Source organism: Nesoenas mayeri (assembly GCF_963082525.1).
Source record: "Nesoenas mayeri genome assembly, chromosome: 15".
Lineage (NCBI taxonomy): Eukaryota > Metazoa > Chordata > Aves > Columbiformes > Columbidae > Nesoenas > Nesoenas mayeri.
The window spans coordinates 3,866,374-3,878,590 of record NC_137559.1 but is presented as its reverse complement, the minus strand read 5'-3'; the positions used below and the strand labels follow the sequence as shown (position 1 = coordinate 3,878,590).

The following is a 12,217-nucleotide window of genomic DNA, read 5'->3' as shown; positions in this document are numbered from 1 at the left end:
AGAGGCATGTTAAATTAAACACACCTAAATGAAGTGCTGACGGAGCAGCAGACAGTGCTGCACAGGGACTCCGTTCTCCGTTAGTGTCACCTATTTAATATGTAATTCCTGCCTAAGTAATATCTACAGTGTTCAGGGTTGTTGGTTTTTCTATATTTGATTATAATTCAGTGGTGTTCATCTAGTGTTTTCCAGAGAACTAAATCTATACGTCTGAAGACTTGGACAGTATTTCTAGAAAGGACCCTTAGTGGAGTAAGGCTGGGCTTGAGCTTGGTCCTGAGCTCAGCCTGGGCCGTGTTGTGAGCAATGTCAGGGTAAGTGTATGGTCCTGTTAGCTATTGACATCTGTCTAGATTTGAAAAAGGTGCTTTGGAAACTCCAAGTGTTAAAAGTGCAAAATATTTTTGGCAATCTTAGCAAATTTCAGTTTGGAATCTGAGCTATGAGTGCATGTGGGTGGAGGAACATGTTTTTCATGCTTTAGGAATTTTTTTCCAGATGCTTTTTCAGTGCTTGGGTAACTCTAAAAGCGAAGTATTAAGACTTCAGCATAGATTTATTCCTTAGGTTTAATGTAACTTGCGAAAATTGAGCCACACAGTTTTGCGGCGTGTTTTTAACTTGATTGTGGTGATGATGCTGCATAGCGCACGATGGTGTTTCTTTCACAACGTGAGCACGAGTATGTGCACGCTGTGCAGATAACCCGACCTGATAGACACCTCTTGCTTTGAAAACATGAATTATTCAATGAGAGTGTGTGTGGCTGAAGATACAAGAGGTGTACGGGTAGAAATCCAGAATTGCCTTGGTCCCGGTAACTACCCCCTGCACAGTAAGTGTGGAGTAAAATGCCATTTTGAATTTCCAGTAGGAATTTTGTCGCTGAAATTGTTACATTTAGCTGTCAGCTACGAGACTGTATTTGCCCTGAGAACACGATGATACTCTATGTAGTTTTATGAGAAATTTTGCGTTCTTTCCAGATATTTCTATTTCTTAGTAGCGTATACAGAAGCTGACGCTATAGCTGAAGCCTGAGCATACACTCCATTTTCAGAGGGCTGGGAGACTATTCGAGCACAATAACAGTGCAAAAACGTCACTGAATTTGGTAAATCTCTACAAACATATTATTCCACTTGATTGTGATTCTGGCAGATGTGTTGATGAGGATGCAGGACTGAGTTTCAAATACCATACAGTGGATTTAAATGACCTTAGGTTCCGTTTACATTTTCCCTGGTAGAACTGTGTGATCAATAGGGCATTCTTTTGAGAATAGCTGCATAATGGAGATGGTAATAACCGCCTTACCTCTTGAATCCCTGTTCTCAAAGAAAGCAGCTGGGCTTTGAACATGTTGGGGGCCGGTCTGCAAAGAAAAGGATGAGGACGGTGCTTCAGGGGCATCTTCTGAAGGACAGAGCAGGTTTCACCAGTTGTGGTCTCACTCTTGCCCCAGCAGTTTATTAAAGGTTTGTTCTATAAAATAAATAAATGAAACACCGCACACCTGGAAATACAATTTGAGTAAGAAGTAGGAATTTAATATAGCTGGAGTTTGCCCCGTAGAACATGGGGCAAATAAATCTCATGGGCAGCTTGGGGTTGTTGTCTGAGTGGGAAATAGGAGATTGTGTAGAGAATATGGGATGGTTCTTGGCCTGGATTAGAGGAAAGCATAGCAAAGTTATAAGAAAACTGATGTAATAGCTAGGATTTAATGAAAGATTTAATCTGGGAAGTAGCCTTTATATCAGGCATTTGTTACGGGTGAGCAGAGAGGGAAGAGAAAGCAAAGTTTAGTATGGTGGATAATTGGATCTGCTTATTTCCACCTCTGATGTGCGTGCTTTTCTCTGATTCTGTACATCATTCGCTCCGTTTCCTATTGATCTCCCTTTTTCTTATCCCTGCAAAGTTCTTCGACTAATTCCATAACTCAGAGTGTTTCTCCATGTTTTACATCTCGGTTCATTCTTGAATTTGCTTCACTGGCCTTGTGTTGCACACAGTCTCCGTTAACTGGGAATGTCGTGAGTCTTGTCCTTGCGATAGTCCTGTGCTGGTTTTTTTAATGTTTTATGTTATTGAGAGCTAAATCAGCCCTCGTTGGTGTGTATATGTGCGTATGAAGGTTTACTGGTGGTCCGTGCCCAGCAGGACTTTTCACTTTGCGTAATTCTTAGGAATCCTGGAGACGAAACTCTTCTATTTTAACTTGGTTTTGTTTGCACTACGAGGACTGACTCTCATTCACGACGGATTTCTGCTTAGGTAGGATGGAATTTTGATTCCTGGCTGAGCAGATACTTTAATGACATGTTAATGGACTAATAAAAATGGCTTTTTCTGGGTGTGTGGTTTTTTGAAGATCTCTTCAAAGTCGTCTAGTGTTTGCAACTGGCTACACGAAGCCAAGTTCCAGCCCACGAGGAGCACATGCCTTGAAAAGAGGCTTTGATTTTTGCTGCAGCCTACACAAAAGGGCCACAAAAAGGCTCCGTGTATCAAATCTAGCAACTCTCGGAGAACTGAGGCGTTTTTTAAATGAAGCATTGCTTTAATCTGGTAGTCGAGGTCTGGTTTACATGAGTTCAGGCAGAGTCTTCCAGCGTCAGGGCATGATGTTGGTCCTGAAGTCTGAGCGGTCTCGGGGTTTTTTTGGGGTGGTTTACATGTCAGATTGCAAATCTGGGCAGCACCATGATGTGAAAATCGGTAGCGAATGCCACTCAATGTATACGTCTATATAAAATTAGTTCTGTACAGCTAATTGGGTTATTTGGCAAATGTAATGAAGACTTCAGTTGTGTTTTTATCTATTTCTGCGTGCTGGGCGCTGCTGTGATTCACATTTGGTTACTGAGAAGTTAAAGCAGACTGTGCATTTATGCATTTCAGTCTCAAGCAGACAAAGAGCAAAAGTATTCCTAAAGCGAACAAAAAAAGTATTAGAATAGAAACCTTGGTCTTTGTGGTGACAATTCAAACTCCAATTTGTGAATGAAATGGGATATGTCAGTTCAGTGAATGTGGCTGCTGTAAAGAAACTGCATTTTCACACACTTGGTGCCTTCAACCATCTTTCCCCTCCCATTAAACCCTTTCTTTCGTACCCTGCCAAATATAAATGACTGTCACCCTTAAAAAAACCAGGACACTTAAAGCCTTCATGGGTTGCCTAGTAGTAGAAATAAAGCCAGACGTTTATCCGCAGCGAGGTCTCGTTTAAAGTTGTGTGCGGAGAACAGGAATGGTGAGCAGAGTCATTCCAAAAGGCAGTTCAGAAGGGGTGGCTTGTGGTATTCAGAGTATTTTCCACAAAACACGCTGAACCATTTGGAGATGTGATTTCACATCGCAGATTCAGCAAAGATTTTAATTGTGGGCCACAGCGCTTTGGGGTGTTAGAGCAGCATGTGGGAAATAGCTGATGTTGGCTTTCTTCTGGGGTTTTTTGGAGGCTTTTTTTACACTTCAAGCGTATTAGTTTTGCCATGCAGCCTTCTGAAAATAGGTTTTTTAGAATGGCAGAAATTTTGCTGTGGAAACCAGCCCATAAGCCGGTGTGCATGGAGCAACCCAAACCCCAACACACGGTACCAGCGTCACAAGTCCAAAGCCAAGCAGACTTTGACGCGTCGGCCGAGATGCTTCCATTACTTGAATGCTTCAAATTTGACCTCCTTTGTGGCTCTTTGTATTTTTCAATGCTATGCGATATAACTTTAGTTTCATTCTGTGTCAGGACCTTTATTCCTCTCTCCTCCATTGTTGTTCCTTGCTTCTTGCTTGGATCTTAAACCAACCAACCTCTGATGCTTTTGATGCTTATGCTGCATATCTCCATGATTATAGATGGTCTACACAGAAGTAAACATTAAGTAGAGTCCTTTCTACGTCATCAGCCTGCTGGCCTGTGTTTGTCTGCTGTCAGAAAGCAAAACAAATGTATCCTGGAATCCAGCTGCCTGTTTGTACAAGCACAAATGATTAACCTGGCGTATCAAAGGCAGAGATGGCTGCGCGGTGGATGTGCCAGCATCGTTCGTGTGACCTTCCCCTGCTTTCCTAAGGGAGATGTGGCCATGCTGCTGGTTAGTCTTGTCCTCAGAATTAACTCGAGTACTAAATTGAAGGCTGTTGTTAGCTCAGATCCTGTCCACGTGTAAAAGTCCTTAATTTGAGGAAGGAGGCTCCTGCCTTTAATTCACAAAGTGTGAATGAATGCAGTCCCCAGTGCAAATTTGCTTCCTATTTTGCATTGGTACAGGCTGGGACCTACTCAAACAGTCGTAGCATGTTAGCTGAAAACAGTCGCAGCACGTTAGCACCGTGCGGCTGAAAACGGTTGTAGCATCTCAGCGCGGTGCCCTGGGACGGAGTGTGTTTGCCGTGGTAACCGCGGTGCTGACGCGGAGCCGTCCTTGGAGCGCTGACAACTCAGGACCTGCACACCCAGGCTTTGATTTCTGTAGGCTGGGGATATTTGAAATGGTTCCTCACCCAGGCTGCCTTTTCTCTGCCTCCCTAATGAAAAACCACTGCTGCTGCAGAGATAGGTGTCTCGGCACTGAAAAAGGAATGAAATAAAAGCAGCAGCTTTCTGATGCAATTCTCAGTTGGGTTGTTCAGACAGGGGAGCCTCACTGTGCTTTCCGTACTACACCCGTCTGTAGCTTGTTCCTGCGGCACCTCCTGAACCGCAGCGGATGATTCATTTGTGCTTTGGAAGCCGGACGGACAACCCGGGGCTGGCAGAGGAACCGCACGGCTCTCTCAAGTTCCATCTGCATCGAAGGCATCCCCAGGGTGAACACTGACTTTGTGCAAGGCTCGTCCTTTCTTCACCCCCTGCCAAATCCGCTTTCACACTAGTCCTTTACCCAGCTGGCTGATTTGGCCTTTCAAATTATCTCAATAATGGCAAGTGCTTGAAAAACAACATTCCCATCCCTTTATAAATATTACAATCTAGCTGTAAAGACACTGTTTCAGTATTGTTTGGGATCTGTTGTATTAAACAAGAATTGTTCTTGGGTGCTGTGCAGCAATCCAGAGCGGGGTGTAAACAAATACTGTGTCAAGCTGAAACAAGTCGGTCGACTTTGAGAAGGCAGAATGGAAATGCCCAAGTCAGGAGAATTAGTACCTGTTGTAACATTGCAACAAATGCAGGGAGATTGCTCCTGCTGACAAGCCCCAGACCTTTGTCCTTTAAAAGAAAGGAAAGCAAAAGGAAAAAGCTCTTTGGAAATGAGGCAAAAATGAGGTTTGTGCAAAGTACGTCTGAGTGCCTGGTTTGCAGATAAGTATCCATCCTGTTCTCCTGCGCTGCCTCTGGTGCAGGGATAAAATTAATAATTAATAATTTGTAAACCTTTGTAGCTAAATCTACCCAAGTTCCCGGGTTTGGGGCTCGGAGGAGCAGCAGTCAGTGTTAAAGTCTTCTTGGGGACAGAGCGTTTAAGAAGCAAATCTGGCACATACCCAGCTGAGAGCAGAATGTCCCTTTGGCACCTGTTTCTTTACGGGAATTTAGAAATTTATGGCTTTTAAGTGCTAGGGCACTTGAAAAAAATTGGGGTTTTTTTTTTTTGCTCTAATGGGTTTAATGTGCAAATAGTGGAACTGAGCCAGTGGTCCATCTCGAGCAGCCTGATTCTGGAGATTGCTCCATCAAGGTTTATTTCGGCCATTAGGTCTTGTGCCAGTATTTTTCTTACAAGAAGGAGTAATGATCTTTGCAAGCTGAAATTAAAGGTTTCACAACTTGGAATTGGCAGCCGGGCTCCTGTGCTGTCGACTGAAATCCTGTGGCAGGGGGAAAAGAGTTAAAGGAGAAAATACAGTTCTTCAATAATAGCTTCAGAAACTCCTGCTGCTAGTTAGCTCTAGAAAGCACACCTGAAATCTAGAATAAAGGTAATAATTATATAGTCAGACTATATGCAGATAGTTACAGATGGCATACTTTTCCAGCTCATTAATGTATTCTTAAAATTGGCGATGGGGAAGTGAAATGAATGATTTTATTTAAAGAAAAAGCAGCTCCACCACTCACAGGAACTTTAAAATTCCTTTTGCCTAGTACTGGAACATACAAGCTCTGATTTGACCTGTACTTATTCCCTGATTTCTGGTATTTTTGCTCTGAATGAAGAGGAAACTCGAGGTTTGCTCTGTTGTGCTTTCAGAGAACAGCGGCCGCTGAGTCTGTAATCCCGAGTTGTTTTGGGCCGAGTTGCCGTAGTCCCGCAGGCTTCTCTTGTCCGGTCAGTTGTTCAACAAAATACAAGAGAAGCTTTTTCTCTGATTATGCAGTTAACCAATGTAAGAAATAAGTAATTTTTAATCCATTCTAAAAAGAGTTTCCTGGTGCAGCTGCTTTAATTGTTACTAATACAGAGGATTTATGCATTTTTTCCCCATGAACATCTGGGTTAAATTGTGAAGTTCTTTGGTCTGTTTGCTTGACACGTGAGGTGAGGCGGTTTGTATTCTGCTGCCTGTGTTAGGTGGGAAATGTTGCTTTGTTGAGAGGTGGAATTCTAGTAGAAATGTAAATATATATATATATATATATATTTAAAAGGATTGTTCCCACAAATACCACATCTTCACTTTCCCCAATACAAAGAAAGATCCCAACTGGGTAGGAAAGGCACTACCTCAAAAATAGTTGGGTCTTCTAGAGTTCTCTTCCTCTCTTGGATCCTAGTTTTACATTTGTTAGAGCTCTAATATTTTCATCATTGGCCCCGTGGTTATTTTTACTGGCCTGTTAGAAGAATTTAATGGGCACCGAACAACTTGGATTGCTGAGATTGTACTGAGCGGTCCTTATCGAAAAGCAAGATTAAGCTTGTAGCTGGTAATAGACATAGGAGAAATGGAGATTGATGTGAGTTTCCTGATCTAATTTATGCTTAAACTACTGCGCTATTGAGTAGAATTGGAGAGAGGGAAATGATGTCTCATTTGTGGCTCTTTCATAGGAAAACACATTGATGCCATTTTTTTATCACTGCTGTACTTCCCACAGAACCTATTGGTGTTTGCAAACTGTTTACACCTGTATAGCCTATTTCCCATGTTTTGTTTTACAAGGTATGATGTACCTTTAGTGTGCAAAGAGCAGTTTGCGCTGTATTTGAAAGGACTTAGCACGGGGGTCTCTGCCAGGAGTCCCACAACCATCCTTGGCTCAAAACTGGTTCTAAAATAGGCGGGTTCTGAGACAACAAACAAAATTCTGCTTTACTATTCACGTAAACATGCACTGTAAGCAAACTAGGGTTGGACACAAAGAGACATTCATTAAGTCTTCTGCATATTGTAGCAATAGAACAAAAGGAAAGTGGGTTTTTTTCTGTATGTAAATACATATTCCAATCACAGATAAAGAAAACAACACTCCTGTTTCATATTTGAGTGATTTTTTTAATGCCTTATGATCAGGTAGTTTTGTAGCTGGTGTGATTGCTGGTAAAAACAATTCTTATATGGTTTTAAGATGTCTTTATCTGCTCTTTTGTTTTGCAGTGTTATGTGCCAAGAACCTTGCAAAGAAGGACTTCTTCAGTGAGTATGCCCTAACTGTATAACTTTCCGCTCTTGATTAATCAGGTTTATTTGTAGAATGTGCATTACTGTCGTGGCTCATCAATGTGTGCCCTTTGTTCTGTGGTTCCGTTCTTGCGGTAACATTGCGTTACTACAGGAGTACCCGTTACCCTGAGTTGTACTTAGAGAGCGTAGACTCCAGAGTTAGAAAAACCCAAGGACTCAAAAATTGTAGTTGGAATGATGAGAGCACAAGCGTGTTGCTGCTTCCAGTTCTGTGCGCTACCAAGAGCGTCCATCCCAAAGATGCCTCTCTTTGTAAAGCGTGCCAAGGGTACCGGTAAAACATCCCAGCGCCGCACTCTCAATATTCTGTTAAGGACTGAATAAAAATCACAGCTTATCAGTATGCATGGGTCACTGTTAAATTAAGCGCATTTAACCTTTTGCTTTTTAAAAGCTTTCACAATGTTTGGCAGGTACCAATCTGTGTGACAGAAGTTCGTTATCTAATTAAGAACTCAATTATCCATTTTGGATTTACTAAAGCAGTTTTGGGACAATGACAGCTTCCCTTTCTTGAGGGGGGAACAAGCGGGAGCTCATGATATTGTCATCCTGGAAGCAACAAGCTCCGAAGCATGTTGTTTAACAGCACCTTTTCCCTTCCACAGGACTTCCCGACCCGTTTGCAAAAATAGTTGTTGATGGGTCAGGTCAGTGCCATTCAACTGACACTGTGAAGAACACGTTGGACCCCAAGTGGAACCAGCATTACGACCTGTGAGTTGTTCATAAAGAGTCAAAAATTATTTATCTAATAAGCAGAATGCAGGTGTTACACTACATATTCATTTTGTGTTAGTGAGAAGCGTCACATTTGCTGAGGAAGACTGATTTTTTGCAAGCAGAAACTACCTGTTAATGAAGGTGTTTGAATTTGGAAATATTTGGGTGTCAGGCACACAGCACAGCTGCTTAGGCTGAGCTCTGCTGGAGCAGTGCAGTCCAGCTTATACAAAAGATTGTCCTTGTTACAGTGATTTATTTCCTTCAGTTTATTAGAAACATAAATTTGACAGTTCTGTACATTAATCAGCTTGTTGCGTAGCTTTTAATGAGGCTGTCTGTAGTTAAATTCATGCTGCAGCCACATCAATTTAACATGCTGTGTGAAATCGTAGCGCAGTAATTAATTAATAACACCATTTCAGGCTTAAGCACTTCTGTATTTATAATAAAGCAGCATGACCAAGGTACTAAAATGTATCAGAATTTGTACCAAATAAAGCATAAATTCTGTGGAGTGGAAAGAGATTATTTTTTCTAAAGTTGCTCTTCTAATATGTATTTTTCTAGATATGTGGGGAAGACAGATTCTATAACCATCAGCGTATGGAACCATAAAAAAATCCACAAGAAGCAGGGAGCTGGCTTCCTGGGGTGCGTGCGGCTCCTCTCCAACGCCATCAGCAGGCTAAAAGATACTGGATGTAAGAGCAATTCCTACCTGGTGCGATCAAGAACCTTCCTGCCTTGTATCTGCACGCAGGATTTTGTTGATCTTTCCAATTCTCATTTGCAGACCAACGTTTGGATCTATGCAAACTAAACCCCACGGATACCGATGCCGTACGAGGCCAAATAGTGGGTAAGAATACTCTCGGCTAAACCTTTATCTTGTTGAGTAAATTACTATATGGACAAATGATGTATTAAAAAAAACCCCAAACTTGTAGTCATTAGTGCTTCTGTGCCTTTTCTGTGGTGTTTCTTCTGACTTTAATGGGATTAAATCATATAACCCGAAAAAATTTATGTTGTACTCCTACACAGGAGTTTGTTTTCTCTCAGTTGATAGTGGGAAACAATATTACAAAGAGGGAATATGTCTGGCAAAGGTTCTAATGCAGCTCTGGAAGGGTAAACGTGACTGTGGGACTGCATTTGGGCTGAGGCGACAGGCAAAGATAATCTTACATGGAAAAGAGGATCTGGAGGAATTAAAAGGAAATTTGCCAATTGCTGGTTTGATACCTTGGACTCATGCAACCCATTTCCAAATTTCAACAGGACAGTGCTAGTTTTACGACTAATTTACCCCATCTTACATCATTTTGCTGCCCTCCAACCCAAGCTTTTCATTGATAAATAAATACATTTGGCAAAATCCAAATTCTCACCGTCATGATGACATCTAGTGGTGAGCAATTCCTTTCCAGCTGACCTTTCAGGGTCCTCATGAAACACAAATGTAAATCCTAACATTTAATACTTACAAAAATAGGCTCAGCTTAAGTTTTGATGTTGTGATGCCTCCGCTTTCTCTTCTCCATTGTTAAAAAAAACAATGAACTTCAGGGTTATAGAATGAGTTTTGGTAAGTGATGTGCTCTCGAGCAGGATATAGCTTTCCTTAATGTTTTCCCCTGTATAAATGTAGATTGTTTGGCTTTATGTTATTTTTAAGGGAACACTTGTTCTTTTATTATTAAGTTTCATTTGTTTGGTCTTTATTTCAGTCAGTTTACAGACACGGGACAGAATAGGCACAGGAGGTTCCGTAGTAGACTGTAGAGGGCTTTTGGAGAATGAAGGGTAAGGATTGCTTTCTTTATACTCCATTAGAAAAATGGTTTATATGTGGAAATCATGCCATTAACACTAGAAATATTAAATACCAGTGTGACTAATATATTGTGTAGGAATATGTCTCCAGTAGTAAGATTATAGCTGGATACTTACTTGAAGTAAATAAGCTAAACTGGGTAGATTTGGTATTTTTGTGTTACCGGTGCTTCCAGCACTTCCATGAGAAATTTGAGGTGTGAAAACCTTGCGAAAGTGGCGTATCTTGTGTTAAAAGTTGCCGTGTTTGAAGTAATGGAGAGAGAGAGAGCGAAACGGTGATTTCTGCATTCGTGTCTCTGTGATGGAAACTCTTGAAGTTTCCCCATTTTCAGAACGGTTTATGAAGATTCCGGGCCGGGGAGGCCGCTGAGCTGTTTTATGGAGGAACCAGCACCATACACAGACACTACAGGCGCTGCTGGGGGAGGCAACTGTCGCTTCGTCGAGTCCCCCGGGCAGGATCAGCGGCTCCAGGCACAGCGACTGCGGACGCCTGAGGTCCGAGGTCACGTACAGACACCTCAGAACAGGCCCCACGGTCACCAGTCGCCTGACCTACCAGAAGGCTACGGTAAGACTTTTCCAGAACTATAAACCTGGAGCTTCCCCTAAAGACTTAAGAGAAAAATTCTCCCGTTTTAATAAGAGATGCGTTTTACCTGTTAGAACGTGCGGCATCCGTCTACATCTAATGGTCTGCGTTTTGGAAAGGGAACTGAGCAGCGCAGATGGGAGTTTGAGATTGGCTAATTAGCAGTTGGTTACGCCAGGATACACGGAGGGGTTGATGGTAAATTAAACATGAGTTTGTGGTATGATGCTGTTGCAGAACATTCACTGCTAATCTTGGCTGCGTATCTAGGGAGAACGAATGTCAAGTGCTCTTTAAACTAGAGCAGAAATGCTATTTTTTCCTTCCCCCTTGGCATGTTGTGTAGGTTTGAGCCCACATTTGAGAAAAGATCAGGAAAATATAAAAGCAACAAAGAAGCCAGTAGTACAGAGGATTAGGGAGGATAAGATTAAGGAGAATTTAAATCTCGGAAAAGAGCACACCAAATCTAGGAGTAAAGAAATCCAGTTTGGGGGTTTGGCTTGTCTCGAGATCTAAAAATAAAAATGCAAACTAAAACATACTGGTGTATGGATTTGTGAGTTTCAGAAAGAACACTGAAATGTGTACTCAAGTAAATTTGTGAAGAAAGTGCGTAAGGACAAAGCAGCCCCTGCTGCAAGAGATCAGGTGGGATGGATCAAGGACTTTCTCGTAGCTCCGACAGAAAGCTGATGTGTGAATGGCTCTAAACAAACTGTTTATTCTCATTTATTTTCAGATTTGTATCTAGGAATAATCTTTCTTCCCTTTCCATAGAACAAAGAACAACGGTACAGGGACAGGTTTATTTTTTGCACACGCAGACTGGAGTCAGCACGTGGCATGACCCGAGGATACCAAGGTATGTATCTAGAGTTACAACGTCAGGTTCTTTTGTTTGTGTGTGTATGGCAGTGAGCTGTATCTTTAACAGCAAAAATCTACGATGTGGCCTGGCTAAATTTAAAGGGAGACCTACAGGCAGAGGAATCATTTTGGGTCTTCCAAGTTACCTTTTCACCAAATGTTAAGAATTGCTTTTTTTGAAAGAAAGAGTTGTCTACTTGTGATTCATTTCAAACAAAAGGGAAGAAATATGTAGCCCTTCAGGAATTCCCGTTTGACACATTCTTCCTAAAATGTTCATGTGACTTTGTTTTTTGATGAAGCTACAGATTCCTGAATCTTACCTATTTTTTTGTATGAAAACAGTTTGGACTGCAAATTGAATGAAAAAGTGACTAATTCCTCAAAGCCATTGTTTCTTGAGTATCGAACTTTTGCTCTATTAGTGCTCGCTTATATAGAACTGAAGGAGAGATTACTGGTCATCTTTAAACTTGGAGTGGTGTTGAGGTTTTTTATGCTTTAGACCAATGATTTGCAGCTAGAAAATTTGAATCCTCCACATGATTA

General features: G+C 41.7%; 1 protein-coding gene across 3 annotated transcripts in view; it reads left to right on the top strand.

Annotated features, from left to right (window-relative positions):
* The window catches only part of SMURF1 (SMAD specific E3 ubiquitin protein ligase 1), a 44,758-nt gene that overhangs the window by 17,183 nt on the left and 15,358 nt on the right, over positions 1 to 12,217 (top strand). For 2 of the 3 annotated variants that reach the window (XM_080354295.1, XM_080354294.1), the window contains exons 2-8: positions 7,555 to 7,593; positions 8,250 to 8,358; positions 8,935 to 9,068; positions 9,161 to 9,226; positions 10,098 to 10,173; positions 10,539 to 10,777; positions 11,579 to 11,663. In XM_080354295.1, the coding sequence (XP_080210421.1) occupies positions 7,555 to 7,593; positions 8,250 to 8,358; positions 8,935 to 9,068; positions 9,161 to 9,226; positions 10,098 to 10,173; positions 10,539 to 10,777; positions 11,579 to 11,663 (748 nt within the window). Of the gene's footprint in view, positions 1 to 7,554; positions 7,594 to 8,249; positions 8,359 to 8,934; positions 9,069 to 9,160; positions 9,227 to 10,097; positions 10,174 to 10,538; positions 10,778 to 11,578; positions 11,704 to 12,217 lie in introns of all 3 variants that reach the window. The other variant, XM_080354293.1, reaches the window with a different exon arrangement.